Here is a 16,478-nt window from a genome sequence, read left to right as displayed (position 1 = left end):
CAGAAGCCTTGAATAAACATTTTTCCGAAAAAGACCTACAGATGGCCAACAAGCACATGAAAAGATACTGAACACCACTCATCATCAGGGAAATGCAAATCAAAACCACAATGAGGTATCTCCTCACACCTATCAGAATGGCCTTTATCAAAAAGATGAAAAATAACAGGTGTTGGCGAGCATGTGGAGAAAAGGTGTTGATGGGAATGTACACTGGTGCAGTCACTATGGAAAGCAGTACAGAGGTTTCTGGAAAAAAAAAAAAAAAAAACTTAGAGCTACCATATAACCCAGCAATTCCACTTCTAGGAATTTTTCTGAAGAAAATAAAAACATCAATCTGAAAAGAACTATCCACTGCTGTGTTCATCATGCGTTATTTGCAAGAACCAAGATAGGAAAGCAGCCCAAGTGTTCGTCAATTTGTGAATGGATAAAGAAGACGTGGTATATGATGTACACAGTGCGATATTACTCAGCCATAGAAAAGAATGAAATCTTGCCACTTGTGACAATAAGGATGGAGCTAGAGAGTACTGGGCTAAGTGAAACAAATCAGAGAACGACACATACCATATGATTTCACTTTTATGTGGACTCTGAAAAAACAGTTGATACTGAGTTTTGTGAGTTTTTATATAGTTTGGGTATTAAGCCCTTATGAGATCTCTTATTTGCACATCTTCTTCCATTTAGTAGGTTTCCTTTTCGTTTTGTTTATGATTTCCTTCACTGTGCAAAAGTTTTTCAGTTTGATGTAGTCTGAATGGTTTATTTTTGCTTTTGTCGTCCTTGCCTGGACAGATCCAAAAAGATAAATGTCCAAGAGTTTACTGCCTGTTTTCTTCTGGGAGTTTTATGGTTTTAGGTCTTATATTTAAGTCTTTAATGCATCTTGAGCTTATTTTTATATATGATGTAAGAAAGTGGTCCAGTTTCATTCTTTAGCATGTAGCTGTCCAGTTTTCCTAACACCATTTATTGAATACACTGTCTTTTCTCCATTGTATGTTCTTGCCTCCTTTGTCATAGATTAATTGGCCAAATAAGTGTGGGTTTATTTCTGGACTCTATTTTGTTCCATTTGTCTACGTGTTTGGTTTTGTGCCAGTACCATGTTGTTTTAATTACTATAAATTGTATCATTTGAAATCTGGGAGTATGATTGATACCTCCTGCTTTGTTCCTTTTTCTCAAAGTTCCTTTGGCTATTGGGAGTCTTTTTAGGATTATTTGTTCCAGTTCTGTGAAAAAAATGTCACTGGGTATTTTGATATGGATCACATCAAATCCATAGGCTGCTTTTGGTAGTATGGACATGGGAATAATATTAATTCTTCCAACCCATGAGCACAGTATATCTTTCCATTTATTTGTGTCATCTTCAATTTCTTTCATCAGTGTCTTACAGTTTTCAGGGGACAGCTGTTTCATCTCCTCAGTTAAATTTATTCCTAATTATTTGTTGATGCAATTGTAAACGGGATGGTTTCCTTAATTTCTGCAATAATTTGCTACTAGTATATAGAGACACAAGATTTCTGTTTATTTTGCATCCTTCAACTTTACTGAATTCCTTTATGCTAATAGTTTTGGGGTGCAGACTTGAGAGTTTCTTATATTGTAGTAGGTCATCTGTGCATCATGACCGTTTTACTCCTTCTTTCTAATTTGGATGTCTTTTATTTCCTTTTCTTGCCTGATTGCTGTGGCTAGGACTGTGTTCAATAAAAGTGGCAGGAGGGAGTATCCTTGTCTTCTTGAGGAAAAGCTTTCAACGTTTCACTATTGTGTATGATGTTGGTTGTGGGTTTGCCATGTATGCCCTTTTTTGTGTGTGAGGTATATTCTGTCTGTACCCACCTTTTGTAGAGATTTTATTATGAGTGGATTTTGAATTTTGTCAAATGTTTCTTCATCTCGTGACTGACTGGATGATTTTTATCCTTTGTTTTGTTAATGTGGTGTATGTATCACATTGAATGATTTGCAGATATTGAACCATCCTTGCATCCCAGAAATAAGTCCCATGTGATCATGGTGTATGAGCTTTAATGTATTAGTTGAATTTGGTTTACTAGTATTTTGTTAAGCATTTTTGCATCTATGTTCATCAGGGATATTGGCTTGTAATTTTCGTTTTTTTACAGTGTCTTTGGGTTAGGTATCATGGTAATGCTGGCCTCATGAGCATAAATAAGTGTTCCTTCCTTTTCAGTTTTTTGGAATAAACTGAAAAGTTTCAGAAAGATAGGTATTAACTCTTTAAATGTTTGGTAGAATTCACCTATGAAGCTGTCTGGTCCTGGACTTTTGGTTTGGGGGAGTTTTCTTTGTTTTCATTTTTGTTTCTTTACTGATTGAAATTCATTACTAATAATCATCTGTTCAGATTTTTGTTTTATTCCTGATTCAGTCTTGGAAGATTGCATGTTTCTAGGAATTTATTTATTTCTTCTAGGTTGTCCAATTTAATGGCATATAATTGTTCATGAAAATCTTTTATGATGCTTTATATTTCTGTGGTATTGGTTGTAACTTCTCTTTCACTTCTAATTTTATTTGGTCCTCTTTTTTCTTGACAAGTGTGACCAAAGGTTTTTCAATTTTGTTTATTAAAGAACCAGCTCTTAATTTCATTGATTTTTTTTTTTTTTTGTCATTAGTCTTTATTTACTTCTGTTCTGATCTTTATATTCTTCCTTCTACTGACTTTTGGCTTTATTCTTTTTTTTTTAGCTCCTTTAGGTGTGAGCTCAGATTGTTTAAGATATTTCCGGTTTCTTAGGGGCAGCTGGGTATCTTAATCGGTTAAGTGTCTGACTTCGGCTTGGGTCATGATCTCAGAGTCCAGGAGTTCGAGCCCCATGTTGGGCTCTGTGCTGACAGCTCAGAGCCCGGAGCCTGCTTCTGATTCTGTGTGTATCTCTCTCTGCCCCTCCCCTGCTTGCATTCTGTCTCTCTTTCTCAAAAATAAACATTAAAAAATATGTATTTGAGATTTTTCCAGTTTCTTGATGTGGACCTGTGTCACTATACTGCCCTGTTAAAACTGCTTTTGCTGTTTCCCATAGATTTTGGAGCATTGTTTTTTCATTTTTGTCACAGGTATTTTCTTATTTCCTCTTTGATTTATTCATTAACCTATTGGTTGTTTAGTAGCATCTTGTTTCGTCTCCATGTGTTTGTATTTCTTCCATTTCCTTTATTGTCAGTGATTTCTCCTTTCACACTGTTGTGGTTGGTAAGTGTGATTTCATTCATCTTCAATTTATTAGACTTGTTTTGTGGCCTTGTGATCTGTACTGGAGAATGTTCCATGTGCACTTATTCTGGGGTGCCTGGGTGGCTCAGTCCGTTAAGTGTCCAACTTCAGCTCAGGTCATATTCTCACAGCTGGTGAGTCTGAGACCTGTGTCAGGCTCTGTGCTGACAGCTCAGAGCCTGGAGCCTGCTTTGGGTTCTGTGTCTCCCTCTCTCTCTGCCCCTGCTTCGCTCACATTCTGTCTGTATCTCTCAAAAATAAAAATGTTAAAAAAAAAATTTTTTAATGATCCCTTTTATCATTATATTATGCTCTTTATCTCTTATTTCAATCTTTGTTTTAAAGTATATTTTGTCTGATGTAAGTATTGCTACCTTTTTGCTTCTATTTGCATGGATTATCTTTTTTCCATCTCTTTACTTCCAGTTTGTATGTTAAGTCTGAAGTGAGTCTCTTGTAGCCAGCATATAGATGAGTCCTGGGTTTGTTCCTTTGTTTAATCCATTCAGCTACCCTGTGTCTTTTGACTGGATCATTGAGTCCATTTACAGTTGTAGTGATTATTGATAGCTATGTATTTACTGCCATTTTCTTTTCTGCTGGTTTTGCAATTCTCTATTGCTTTTTCTCTTGCTTTCTTGTGCTTTGATGACCTTCCTTAGTGTTATGCTTAGATTCCTTTCTGGGTTTTTTTTTTTTTTTGTGCATCTATTATAGGTTTTGGGTTTGTGGTTACCATGAGATTCATATATAACAAGCTGTGTATAGCAGTCTGTTGTAAATTGGTAGTTAAGTTCAAACTCATTCTAAAAACATTATATTTTGGGAGCACCTGGATAGCTCAGTCAGTCAAGCACTGGACTTTAGCTCAGGTCATGATCTCACGGTCCGTGGGTTCAAGCCCTGCATCAAGCTGTGTGCTGACAGCTCAGAGACTGGAGCCTGCTTCGGATTCTGTGTCTCCCTCTCTCTCTCTCTCTGCCCCTCCCCCACTCACACTGTCTCTAAGGAAAAAAAAATGTTTTTTAGTTACATTTTTACTCCACTCCCCCACACACACACATTTTATGGTTTTGATGTCACATTTTTACCATTTTATAAGTGGTTGTTCCACTACTTTTTCTATGTTTGCCTTTACCAGTGAGGGGGGTTTTTTTTCTCATATTTCCTTATTTCTAGTTACTGTCTTTTCTTTTCTGCTTTAAAAACTCCCTTTAATATTTTTTGTGAAGCCAGTATAATGGTGACGAACTCCTAGCTTTTACTGACCAGGAAATTCTTTTACCTCTACTTATACTCTGAATGATAACCTTGCCAGGCAGAGTATTCTTGGTCATAAGGTTTTGTTTGTTGGTTTGTTTTTCCCTTTCAGCACTTTGAATATATTATACCACAGCCTTCTGACCAACAAAGTTTTTTTTTCCTTTTTTTTTAATGTTTATTTTTGAGAGGGAGTGTTCACACAAGCATGAGCAAGGGAGGGGCAGAGAAGGGGGACGGACAGAGCCAAACCAGGCTCCTCTGTCCTGGATCCAAAGCAGGCTCCGTGCTGACTGCAAAGAGCCTGATGTGGGGTTCAAACTCACGAGCCATGAGATCATGACCTGAGCTGAAGTTGGATGCTTATAATCAACTGAGTCACCCAGGAGCCTCTGACCTACAAAGTTTCTCCTGAAAATTAGCTGATAGTCTTATCAGCGTTCCCTTACTACTTGCTTTTCTCTTGCTGCTTTTTTTCATGTCTTTTATTTTTTTATTATTTCTTAAAGTTTATTTATTTTGGGGGCACCGGGTGGCTCAATCAGTTAAGTGGCCAACTCTTGGGTCGGCTCAGGTCATGATCTCATGGTTCGTGAATTTGAGCCCTGCAGCTCTGTGCTGCTCTGTGGAGCTCTGTGCTCCACAGCTCTGTGCTCACAGTGTGTAACCTGCTTGGGATTCTCTCTCCTCTTCTCCCTCTGCCCCTCCCCTGCTCACACTCGCTCACTTGCTCTCTCTCAAAAATAAATAAAAATATTAAAAATTTTTTAAAAATGTTTATTTTTGAGAGAGAGAGCAGGAGCAGGGGAGAGGCAGAGAGAAAGAGAGGGAGAGAGTCCCAAGCAGGCTCCACACTGTCAGCATGGAGTGCAGCACAGGGCTCGAACCCACAAACTATGAGATCACGACCTGAGCCAAAACCAAGAGTTGGATGCTTAACTGACTGAGCCACTCAGGTGCCCCATCTCTTGCTGCTTTAAGATTCCCGCTGTCTTTACTTTTTGACATTTTAATGATAACATGTCTTGGTGTGGGTCTCTTTGGGTTCATCTTATTTTTTGTGCTTTCTGGACTTGTAGGTCTTGGTCTAGGCAAGTTTTCAGCCTTAATTCTTCAAATAGGTTTTCAGTCTCTTTTACTCTCTCCTCTCCTTCTGGGACCCCAGTATGTGAATGTTAGTACACTTGATGTTGTCCCAGAGGCCCCTTAAATGATCTTGTTTTTTAATTCTTGTTTCTTTTTACTGTCCCAGTTAAGTGGTCTCCACTACCGTCTTCCAGATCACTGATCCATTCTTCCGTATCATCTAGTCTACGTTTATTCCCTCTAGTATATATTTCCTTTTCCTTCTTGTATTCTTCAGCTCTGATTGCTTTTTTATTTTCTGTCTCTTGGTTTAAGTTCTCACTGTGTTTATCCATTCTTCTCCCCAAGTTTGGTAACCATCTTTCTGACCATTACTTTGAACTCTTTATTGGGTATATTGCTATCTTGATTTTTTTTAGTTCTTTTTCTCAGGTTTTGTCTTGTTCTTTGATTTAAAACATATTTCTGTCTCATTTTGCACGACTGTCTGCATTTCTTAAATTTTTTTTTAATGTTTTTACTTATTTTTGAGACAGAGAGAGAGAGACAGAGCATGAGCAGGGGAGGGGCAGAGAGAGGGGGAGACACAGAATCTGAAGCAGGCTCCAGGCTCTGAGCTGTCAGCACAGAGCCTGACGCGGGGCTTGAACTCACGGAGTGTGAGATGGTGACCTGAGCGGAAGTCGGACGCTCAACCGACTGAGCCACCCAGGTGCCCCTGTCTGCATTTGTTTCTATGTATTAGGTAGTTCAATTACCTCCCTGTCTTGAAGGAGTGGCCTTACATAGATGTCCTGTGGGGCCCAGAAGAGCAATTCCTCCTGGCCACCAGAGCCAGGTGCTCCATGGGTGTTCCCTGTGTAGGCTACGTGCACCCTTGTGTTGTGGCAGGCCTGCACCTCCTGTGGGCACACTGTCAGGTGGAGTTGGCCCCTTGCCTGGCTGGCATTGCTGTAAGCCTGCTAGTGCAAGGCCCCCAGGTGCCCAGGTTCTAGGCTGTTGTTTGTGGGAACTTATTACTAATTTTTTCTTTTTACTTGCTGTAGGTCTTTTCTTTCTTGAGAGAGAGAGAGAGGGAGGGAGCACACACTAGCAGGGGAGGGACAGAGGGAGAGAGAGACTCTTAAAGGAGGCTTCATGCTGAGCGCAGAGCCTGACGCAGGGCTCAATCTCACAACCATCAGATCATGACCTGAGCCAAAAATCAAGAGTCAGACACTTAACCGATGAGCCACCCAGGTCCCCATACTTGCTATATGTCTCTTACATTTTCTGTTTCTTTTAGAGTCGATGTCAGTAGTTTTCATCTTTTAAGAATTTGTGCATTTCATCTCCGCTGTCTAGCTCACTGACATACATTTTTTTCATATTCTTCCCTTATAATCCTTTTTGCTTCTTTAAGATTGGTAGTGATGGGTCCTCTCATTCCTAATTTTAGACATTTGAGTATTTATCTTTGGCAGTCTAGTTGAGGTTGGTCAATTTTATTTATCTTCTCAACCAACTTTTGATTTTTTTTTCTGTTGTTTTTCTTTATTTCCATGTATTTCCACTCCAATCTTTAGGATTCCCTTCCTTCTGCTTGCTTTTGGTTTTGATTGCTCTTTTTTGTAGTTTCTTAGTGGGGGGGGAATTAGATTATTCGAGATCTGTTTTCTAACACATGTAATTACAGACATAAATCTTCATGTAATTACTACTTTCACTGCATCCCGTAAATTTTGGCATGTTGTGTTTTCATTGTCATTAACCTGTATTTTTATTTTCTATTTTTTTAATGTTTTACTTATTTTGAGGGGGGGAGGGGCAGAGAGAGAGGGAGAGAGATAATCCTAAACAGACTCTGATGCAGGCTCCATCTCACAAACCATGGCATTCATATGTATTTTTAAATGCCCTTGTGGGGTGCCTGGGTGGCTCAGTCGGTTGAGCTCCCCACTTCGGCTCAGGTCCTGAGCTCACGGTGCGTGAGTTCAAGCCCCATGTTGGGCTCTGTGCTGACAGTTCGGAGCCTGGAGCCTGCTTCGGATTCTGTGTGTGCCTCTCTGCACCTCCCCCACTCGCTCGCTGTCTCAAAAAAAAATTAAAAATTTTTTTTAAGGGTCCGTGTGACTTTGACCTATTGATGCACTTGAGAAGACTGTTTATTCCGCTCTGTATGCGTCTGTTAGGTCTAGTTGGCTTATAGTGTTGTTCACATCTTGTTTCCATGTCGATCTTCTGTGGGGGTTCTCTCAATGACTGAAAATGAGAGACTGAACTCTCCAGTTGTCACTGAGTTGTAGATTTCTCCTTTCAGTTCTGTCAGTGCTTACTTTGTGTATTTTGGGGCTCTGTTTTTAAGTACAAATGTGTTTGTAATGGTCACGTCCTTTGGATAGATGGACTCTTTTGGCATAAGAAACTACTTGTCAGTGTTGCTAAGAACAATTTTGATCTGCAAGTCTTTTACTTCTATTAGTACAGCTCCTCCAGCTCTTCTGCTGTTTACATAGTGTGCCATCTCCACGCTTTTGCTTTCAACCCACTTGTTTTGTCTTTACCAGTGCTCTTTATTTCTTCATGTGAATTTGAGTTACTATCTGATCACTTTTCATCTCAGCCTGAAAAAACACCGTTAGTATTTTTTGTAAAGTAGATCTGCTAGTGACACATTTTTTCAGTATTTATCTGGAATTGTCTTCGTTCCCCCTTTCATTTTTATTTATTTTTTAAACATGCAGTTTCTCCAACACACAGTTTTTAATTTTTTTAATTTTCTTTAATGTTTATATATGTATTTTGAGAGAGAGCACACGAGCAGGGGAGGGGCAGAGAGAAAGGGAGAGGGAGGATCCCAAGCAGGCTCCACACTGTCAGCACACAGCCAGACACGGGGCTCAATCTCACAAACCGTGAGATCGTGACCTGAGCTGAAATCAAGAGTCAGATGCTTATCCAACTGGGGTGCCCTAATCTTTTTCTTTCATTACTTGCAATATGTCACCCCACCGCCCCCGCCCTTTGTGGTTTCTGATGAGGAATCAGCTGTTAATCTTGTTGAGGATCTCTTGCATATGGTGAGTCATTTCTCTCTTGCTTTCAGTATTCTTTTTTTAATTGAGCTATAATTGGCATATGGTATTATATTAGATTCATACAACATGATTCAATTATCTGTCTGTATTCTGAAGTGACCACAAGTCCAGTTAGCATCCATCACCACACAGGTATGTTTTTTTCCCCATGATAAGAACTTTTAAGATCTACTCTCTTAGCAGCTTTCAAATATATGATACGGCATCATTAACTACAGTCACCATGCTGCACATTACATCCCCCTGATGTAGTCATTTTATAACTAGAAATTTGTCCCCTTTTGACCACCTTCACCCATTTCTCCTACTTTCCTTGTCCTTGTGTCTCTTTCCCTCTCTCCTCCTCTCCTTCTGGGACTCCCATTTGCAAATACTGGTTTGCGTCATTGTGTCCCAGGTTGCTGAAACTCTGTTCACGGTTTCATTCTGGTTTTCACACAGGATTATCTCAATTGACAGATCTTCAAATCTGCTGATTCCTTCACCTCTTTGCCCAAATCTACTGTTGAGCCTCTCTGGTGAATTTTTCGTTAGTTACTGTGCTTTTCAACTCCAGAATTCCCATTTAGTTCTTTTTTGAAATTTCTGTCTCTTGGGGCACCTGGGTGGCTCAGTCAGTTGAGCACCTGACTTTGGCTCAGGTCCTGATCTCACAGTGCATGAGTTCCAGCCCCGCATTGGGCTCTCTGCTGTCAGTGTGGAACCCCGTTTGGATCCTCTTTCTCCCTCTCTCTCTGCCCCTCCCCTGCTTGCACCCTCTCTCTCTCAAAAAATAAACATTAAAAAACAATTTGTCAGGGGCGCCTGGGTGGCTCAGTCGGTTGGGCAGCCGACTTCAGCTCAGGTCATGATCTTGCACGGTCCGTGAGTTCGAGCCCCGCGTCGGGCTCTGTGCTGACAGCTCAGAGCCTGGAGCCTGTTTCAGATTCTGTGTCTCCCTCTCTCTGACCCTCCCCCGTTCATGCTCTGTCTCTGTCTCAAAAATAAACGTTAAAAAAAAAATTTAAAAAAAACTTTGTCTCTTTAATGATATTGTGTATTTGGTGAGACGTCATTTTCATGCTTTGCTTTTTTAGTTCCTGCAGTATGATTTCAACTTTTAACATACATGCATAACACCTGATTTAAAAGGTTTGTCTAGCGGCACCTGGGTGGCTCAGTCGGTTAAGCATCTGACTTCGGCACAGGTACTGATCTCACGGCTTGTGGGTTCAAGCCCAGCATCAGGTTCTGTGCTGACACCTCAGAGCCTGGAGCCTGCTTCAGATTCTGTCTCTGTCTCTCTCTGCCCCTCCCCAGTTTGTGCTCGCTCTCTCAAATATAAACATCAAAAAATAATAAAGTAAATTAAAATTAAAGTTAAAAACATATATAATGTTTGTCTAGGAAGGCCACCATCTTGGCTTCCCCAGGGACAGTTTCTATTGATTGTTCCTCACCTCCATGTAGGAATCCTGCTTTCTTCTTTTCTTGCAGGTTTCATAATTTTCTTCTGAAAACTGGACAATAATCCACCAACTTTGGAAATCACTTTCCCTCCTTATAATTTGGTATTTTTTATTACTGTCTGTGTAATGCCTTTTCCGAACTAAGTCTGTGAAGTTTGTATTCTGTGTCACACATGATCTGTTTAGTCTTTGCTTGGGTAGCTTAGTGATCATCTAATGATTGGACAGATATCTTAAATATCTCTCAGCCTTTGACAAATGGTTCCGTGTATGTTAGGGCAGGACTTCAACACTCAGCCATGCAGCCTACAACTGTCTCAGCCTTCACTTCCTCCTTCTGTAGGGCCTCAAGATAGCCAGTGGTGAGAGCTTAGAGCTTTTCAGGTCTTTCCTGAAAAGGCAATGGCACAGGGCATGAGCATATCCCTATGCATATGCATGACCTTCTAGATTCTCCAGGACTATGTCAGAACTTGTTCTTTTTTTTTTTTTTTTTTTAAATGTTTATTTTGAGGGGCGCCTGGGTGGCTCAGTCGGTTAAGCGTCCGACTTCAGCTCAGGTCACGATCTCACAGTTCGTGAGTTCGAACCCCGCGTCGGGCTCTGGGCTGATGGCTCAGAGCCTGGAGCCTGCTTCCAATTCTGTGTCTCCCTCTCTCTCTGACCCTCCCCCATTTATGCTCTGTCTCTGTCTCAAAATAAATAAACGTTAAATAAATAAAATGAAATAAAATGAAATGAAATGAAATAAATGTTTATTTTGAGAGAGCACGTGCACGTGTGCGCCCATGTGGGGTATGGACAGAGAAAGAATCCCAAGCAGGCTCTGCACTGTTAGCACAGAGCCCGACGCGGAGTTCCATCTCACAAACCGTGGGATCCTGACCTGAGCCACAATCAGTCGGAGACTTAACCACTCAGGCACCCCTTGTTCATCTTCTGTTGCTCTTCTGGAATGATCTTGGGGCCACAGGTCAACCTGTCTATTGTGCCAGTTCAGCATCTTGGCCAGGTCATGGTTCCAAACAAAAGATGCTATAATACATACACTCCACCTTTTAACAAGTTCATGGTTAATAATACTATACAGTAAGTAGCCTTGGTCCATCCCCTGTGTCCGTTCCACACATAATTTGTTTTGGACGGATTAGAAATCCGCCTGGGGGCGCCTGGGTGGCGCAGTCGGTTAAGCGTCCGACTTCAGCCAGGTCACGATCTCGCGGTCCGTGAGTTCGAGCCCCGCGTCAGGCTCTGGGCTGATGGCTCAGAGCCTGGAGCCTGTTTCCGATTCTGTGTCTCCCTCTCTCTCTGCCCCTCCCCCGTTCATGCTCTGTCTCTCTCTGTCCCAAAAAATAAAAAAATTTAAAAAAAAAAAAAAAAAAAAAAATCCGCCTCATGGCAGACTCACCTAGGAAGCTTCTTATGCTCTCAAGCATGGGGCTCTGCTCACAGATTTTGAAGATGATCTAGCAAGACACCATTACACACCCATTAGAAAAAAATTCCAAGCCTTTTTGAGGATGGGAGCGCCTGGAATTTTGTAGACAAATGATGGGAATGTGATAGGACAACTACTTCGGAAGAGTCTTAACAGTTTTTTTTTTACAAAGCTCAACACACATTGATCGTACAACCCAGCAGCTCCACTCCTAAGAGAAATGAGAACATACGTTTGCACGAAGCCTTGTTAGAAATGTTCTCAATGGTTTTATTCGTAATAGCCAAAATCAAAAAATAATGCAAGGGGCCATTAACTGGAGATTGCACAGACAAATGGCAACATCCATATCGTGGAATACTAGCACCAATAAAATGAACAAACTACTGATCCACACAAGACAGGAAATTTTCAAAACCATGTTGTGCAGAAGCGGCCAGGCACAGAAGGGAACATCCTCTGCGATTTCATTCATACGACATTCTGGAAAAGGCAAAACTGTACTGACAGCAAGTGGTTGTCTGGGCCAGTAGTGGAGGGACACAAGGAACTTTCAGGGGGTGATGGAAACGTTTGGTATCTGCATTGTGGTGGAGGCTCCACAGGTCTATATACTTGTCAAATTGCACTGAACTATATACACTGGAAATATATGCGGTTTGTTGTATATACACTATAGCTCAGTTTTCTTTTTAAGTATGTTAAAAAAAAAAAAAGTCTGCAAGAGACAACCTTACTCCTAACTTTCTGTAACACAGGTCCCCACTCAGACACCTGCAAAGCCAGGCAGAGGAAGAGAGTCCAAGCAGTCAGGGTGCCAGTTCCTGTGTAGACAGGCCAGGTTTAAGTCAAGAATACATATTTACCATTAGCACCTAATTCAAAGCTTTTGATGCCATGCAAGCCACACACAAATCCTCAGGCCACATGTGGCTTACAGTCTGCTGACTTATGGTCTGCACCCTAAAATCTGTCAAACAGAGCACTGAGCCAAATGACAGAGTGGCTTTTCCTGGGTGTGGCTCCAGCATGGTGCTCTTGACCCTCTCTGAAGGAGGTGATGGGAACAAGTCCAATGCTCTGGGTCTGGCCCTGACCTGGGAGATGGGGCCCTAAAGCCTCTTGACAAAAACCAGCTCTGTGGGAATGACCACTCCTCTCCTCTGATTCTGCCTCTTGGGGCTCCTCCTGTACCCCTGAGGGTGCCTTACCTGAGTTACAGTCACATCAGCACCTGGAAAGGCAGGACAGCCCACGGGGGCTTCAGGAGAACCCCATTTGCCCGAGTCCCCTGAATTCTGAGGGGTTCGGGCCTGTGCTCGTCGCTGCCCTTGGAACGTGGGTGGCAGTTCTGCCCTCATGCTTCCTGAGGCACAGCCCACCTTCCTGAGCATCTGACACGCCCTTTGTGCCCTGGCTCAGTTTGGAGGCAGCCCGGTGTCCTGCGCCGTGGGCCTGGCCGTCCTGGACGTCCTAGAGAAGGAACAGCTGCGGGCCCATGCCGCCTCCGTGGGCAGCTTCCTGATGGAGCTCCTCAGACAGCAGAAAGCCAAACATCCCATCATTGGGGACATCAGGTGAGGCTCAGGGCAGCTGCTAGGGGCCAAGTGGGGGGGGGGGGGGGGGTTCTTGTATCACCTAACCACCCGGGTCGGGGTTGGGGGGCGGGATTTTTCTCTCTGCTCCACAGAACTAAAGCACTGAGAGGTGCTCTTGTCCAGAATGGCGCTTCTAGGGAAGGGAAAACCAGGATCAAACTAGGCTCAGACCCCCAACCTTTCCTCTGTTACCCCTGGGGTCCCTCCCATCAGTTACTTCCTAGAACTGGGTCACCACCCTCTGAGAGTCCCTACGGCACTTAGCCTCCCCAAGAGGCCGAGGAACAGCCCCAGAGCTGACAGGGGCTCAGCTGAGGCCCAGGACCGTGGTCCCTTGGGCCTGGCCTCCTAAGACATTGTCTTTCTGCTCCAGGGGCACTGGGCTCTTCATCGGTGTGGACCTGATCAAAGACGAGGCAACCAGGACACCAGCAACTGAAGAGGCCAATTACGTGGTGTCCAGGTATTTTTTCTTCAGACGAGTTACCTTTGCAGCGTCTAAGGCCCTGACCAAGAGCCTCCCTCTCACTTCTGTTGTCACCGTGTTCCCAGGCACGGAGTGGGCATCTGGGCCCGAGCAGGGAATGGGCCACCCATCTGTGTGCCCCCTGGCTCTCCAGCCAGGGAAAGCAGCTGCATCAGCTCTGTGGCCCATGTGTGGCTGCAAAAGCTTCAGATGGGTGCAGGCCATTCCCAGCCTAGAATGCCAAAGCCACGGGACCCAAAAGCCACACTTCTCAGACCTGGGCTGCTGGAGGGGAAGAAGCTTCTCCAGAGCCACATCAGGGACTGAGGCAGAAGCAGACTCAAGGCTCCCTGTCCCCCAGAGCAGTGTGTTTGAGATGGACAGGTGCAAGGCATCTGGGTGACCGAGCATCTCCGGACTCCCAAGTCCCCCACCCCAGCCCATCTGCATGTTCCTGCACTTGATCCCATCCAGGACCTGAGCCTCAGTACCCGAGCCTTGGGACCCTTCCCCTTGTTACTCCCTTTCTATCACCCTTCCCTACTCCTACCCCTTTCCCCCACCTTGAGAAACCCTTCTGGTGTGTCCCTATTTATTCAGTGTGAAATGCGCATCATTCGATTTTGATAACCCACGAACAGTAATGATGTAAAAATGTTCTCCTCCTCCAGATTTTGAGACTGACCCCTTTTTTGGGGGGTCCCGGCCCCGCCTCCTCTGCTGGTTGGGCACACCCACCAGTTCACCCACCACACCTCCTCTTCCCCCTCCCCCCCACGGAGCCTCAGAACCCAGAAGCTGTGGGAGGAGAGAGCCAGACCTGGAGCCAGGCCTGACTTCTTCCACCTCACGCAAGTTCTCCAGTTCAGGGAGAAAACTTGAACCAGGGGCAGGTGTTCTACCCACAGTTGGCCTGCTTGTAGGTGGCACGGCCAGATGTGAAGTATGGACCTTGTTCTTTCTAGTACAACCATAGTCCATGCCAGGAAGAACGTATGGAAGAAAGGAGCCAGAAGGCAGACTGAGGACACAGTCTGTTCCTGGCAAGACTTGAAAATAACAAAAGGAATAAAAAAAAGAATGGAAGTGGGGGTCAGAGAGAATGTGAAATAACCATCAGATCAGTCTCCTTTCTGGCCAAATCACCTTCCTAGTTTAAAAGCTGTACGTGTGAGATATGAAAGTTCTTAGAAACTGTTGTAAAACTAAGGGTGAAGTCATCTCCCTAAAAAGAAATGGAAAATTAAAACTGCATAGTCCTCTGGGATTTCAAGATTACTTTCGGGAAGAAAACAGAAACAAGGCTGGCAGGGAAATTACGAAGCCAGGTAAGGGAGTATGTCGGGTTCGCTGTACCAGTCTGTAACACCAGTAAGTGCAAGGATCCTTGCTGTCTACATCGTAGCTGTGGTAGTCTTGGCTTAGACAGGAACTCCGGGACAGACAAGGTGAGGCCCCTACCCTGGGTGGGGGAGGCAGCAGACTCAGGAACAGGTGGAGGGCACCCTAGGTAGGAGCTGTTCATGCTGGGCAGGTAGGTGTTTGGGAAGAGGCAGCCAGTCCTGTGTCCTGGTGGGAACCCACCTGTGGTGGGGCTCCAAGGGTAGTGTGGCTGGATCCGGGGCCAGAAGGCTCTGCCATATCCTGTCCTCACAGGATGAAGGAGAACTACATTTTGCTGAGCACTGATGGCCCAGGGAGGAACGTCCTCAAGTTTAAACCCCCGATGTGCTTCAGTGTGGACAATGCACGACATGTGGTGGCCAAGATGGATGCCATCCTGACAAGTAAGCTGGGAGCCCAAGGAGGGTCTCTAGAGCTCAACCTGCAGCCAATAGCCAGAACATTCCAGCCTGCCCAGGAAAGTGGCTCAACAGCAAGCCAGGAGTCTTTGAAGAGACGGAGGGAACAAGGAGCTGAGGTGTGGAGGGGTCCCGGGGACCCAAGCCACCCCTTTCCCTGGCTGTGCCTAGAGGGCCTTCCTGAGCACCAAGTAGGCAGGAACTAGGGCACTCACCATCCTGCCAGGGTGGCACTCATGCAGACACGGGACAAGCTAACTACAACAGAAAACCCCACCATGGATCAGTAAAACCATGGAAAGGTAGATGGCAGGAACTTCGTGCCTTACTTGAAGGCTAGGGGACCCTCAGCTGCAGAGCTATATGAATGAGATTTGTAGCCGGACTGATTAAATGCAAAAGGAGATTCCTCTCCACATTCCCAATCCCACAGGAACATCAAGGTCAGTCCAGGGTGTCCCCTAAGTGCACTTACAAAGCAATCTAGAATGCACTAAGGCAGTGCTGCGTGTGTAGGGCTGGGAGGAGCAGGAGTGGGCAAAGTAGGCAAGATCCCATCTCCTGGTAGACATGAAAGCAGCCCCGCAGGTGGCCCCTCACCTGCCCCAGCAGACACAACTGGAGGTGGTGTGGGACCCGCCGTAGGGAGTGTATTCGTGGGGAGTCCAGGGGAGGAGAGGCTGACTAGCTAGCTTAGCTTTTGTGTGCAGGGGGCGCTGCAGTTGAGCCTGAAGTCTCAGGAAACATGGCTTGGTGGCCCATGCACATGGGGCAAGGGGCCAGACAGGCTGGTGGGCTCGATGTCCAGAATATCAACCAAGAAGCTTGGACACTAGAGAAAGGTTAACTTGTTTGGGTGCCTTTGTGATGTTTTTCAGACATGGAAGAAAAGGTGAGAAGTTGTGAGACACTGCGGCTCCAGCCCTGAGGCAGCCCTGTGGAGTGGTGTTCTTCTCTGGGTGAGTGGGCCTTGCTTCTCGAGACCCACACCTGGGTTCCTTGCCATCAGCAATGGCTCCTTCACTCAGAAAGCCAAAG

At 44.4% G+C, this 16,478-nt stretch overlaps 1 protein-coding gene and 1 long non-coding RNA gene across 7 annotated transcripts in view; one reads left to right on the top strand and one right to left on the bottom strand.

The window, feature by feature from the left end:
- Nucleotides 1-16,478, top strand: part of PHYKPL (5-phosphohydroxy-L-lysine phospho-lyase) — a 39,261-nt gene that overhangs the window by 19,447 nt on the left and 3,336 nt on the right. For 2 of the 6 annotated variants that reach the window (XM_058739020.1, XM_058739010.1), the window contains 4 exons: nucleotides 12,997-13,151; nucleotides 13,546-13,635; nucleotides 15,295-15,425; nucleotides 16,319-16,399. In XM_058739020.1, the coding sequence (XP_058595003.1) occupies nucleotides 12,997-13,151; nucleotides 13,546-13,635; nucleotides 15,295-15,425; nucleotides 16,319-16,368 (426 nt within the window). In that variant the 3' untranslated portion in view covers nucleotides 16,369-16,399. Of the gene's footprint in view, nucleotides 1-12,996; nucleotides 13,152-13,545; nucleotides 16,400-16,478 lie in introns of those variants that run through there. The other 4 variants (XM_058738999.1, XM_058738983.1, XM_058738993.1 and 1 more) reach the window with 2 other exon arrangements.
- Nucleotides 3,663-10,864, bottom strand: LOC131517209 (uncharacterized). Its single transcript, XR_009264461.1, has 2 exons — nucleotides 5,170-10,864; nucleotides 3,663-5,138 (listed from the first exon to the last, which is right to left on the bottom strand). It is a non-coding gene; the product is annotated as an uncharacterized LOC131517209 (long non-coding RNA).

The sequence above is a fragment of the Neofelis nebulosa genome, chromosome 1 (assembly GCF_028018385.1).
Source record: "Neofelis nebulosa isolate mNeoNeb1 chromosome 1, mNeoNeb1.pri, whole genome shotgun sequence".
NCBI lineage: Eukaryota > Metazoa > Chordata > Mammalia > Carnivora > Felidae > Neofelis > Neofelis nebulosa.
The sequence above is the reverse complement of the archived record's forward strand: the minus strand, read 5'-3'. Positions and strand labels throughout refer to the sequence as shown.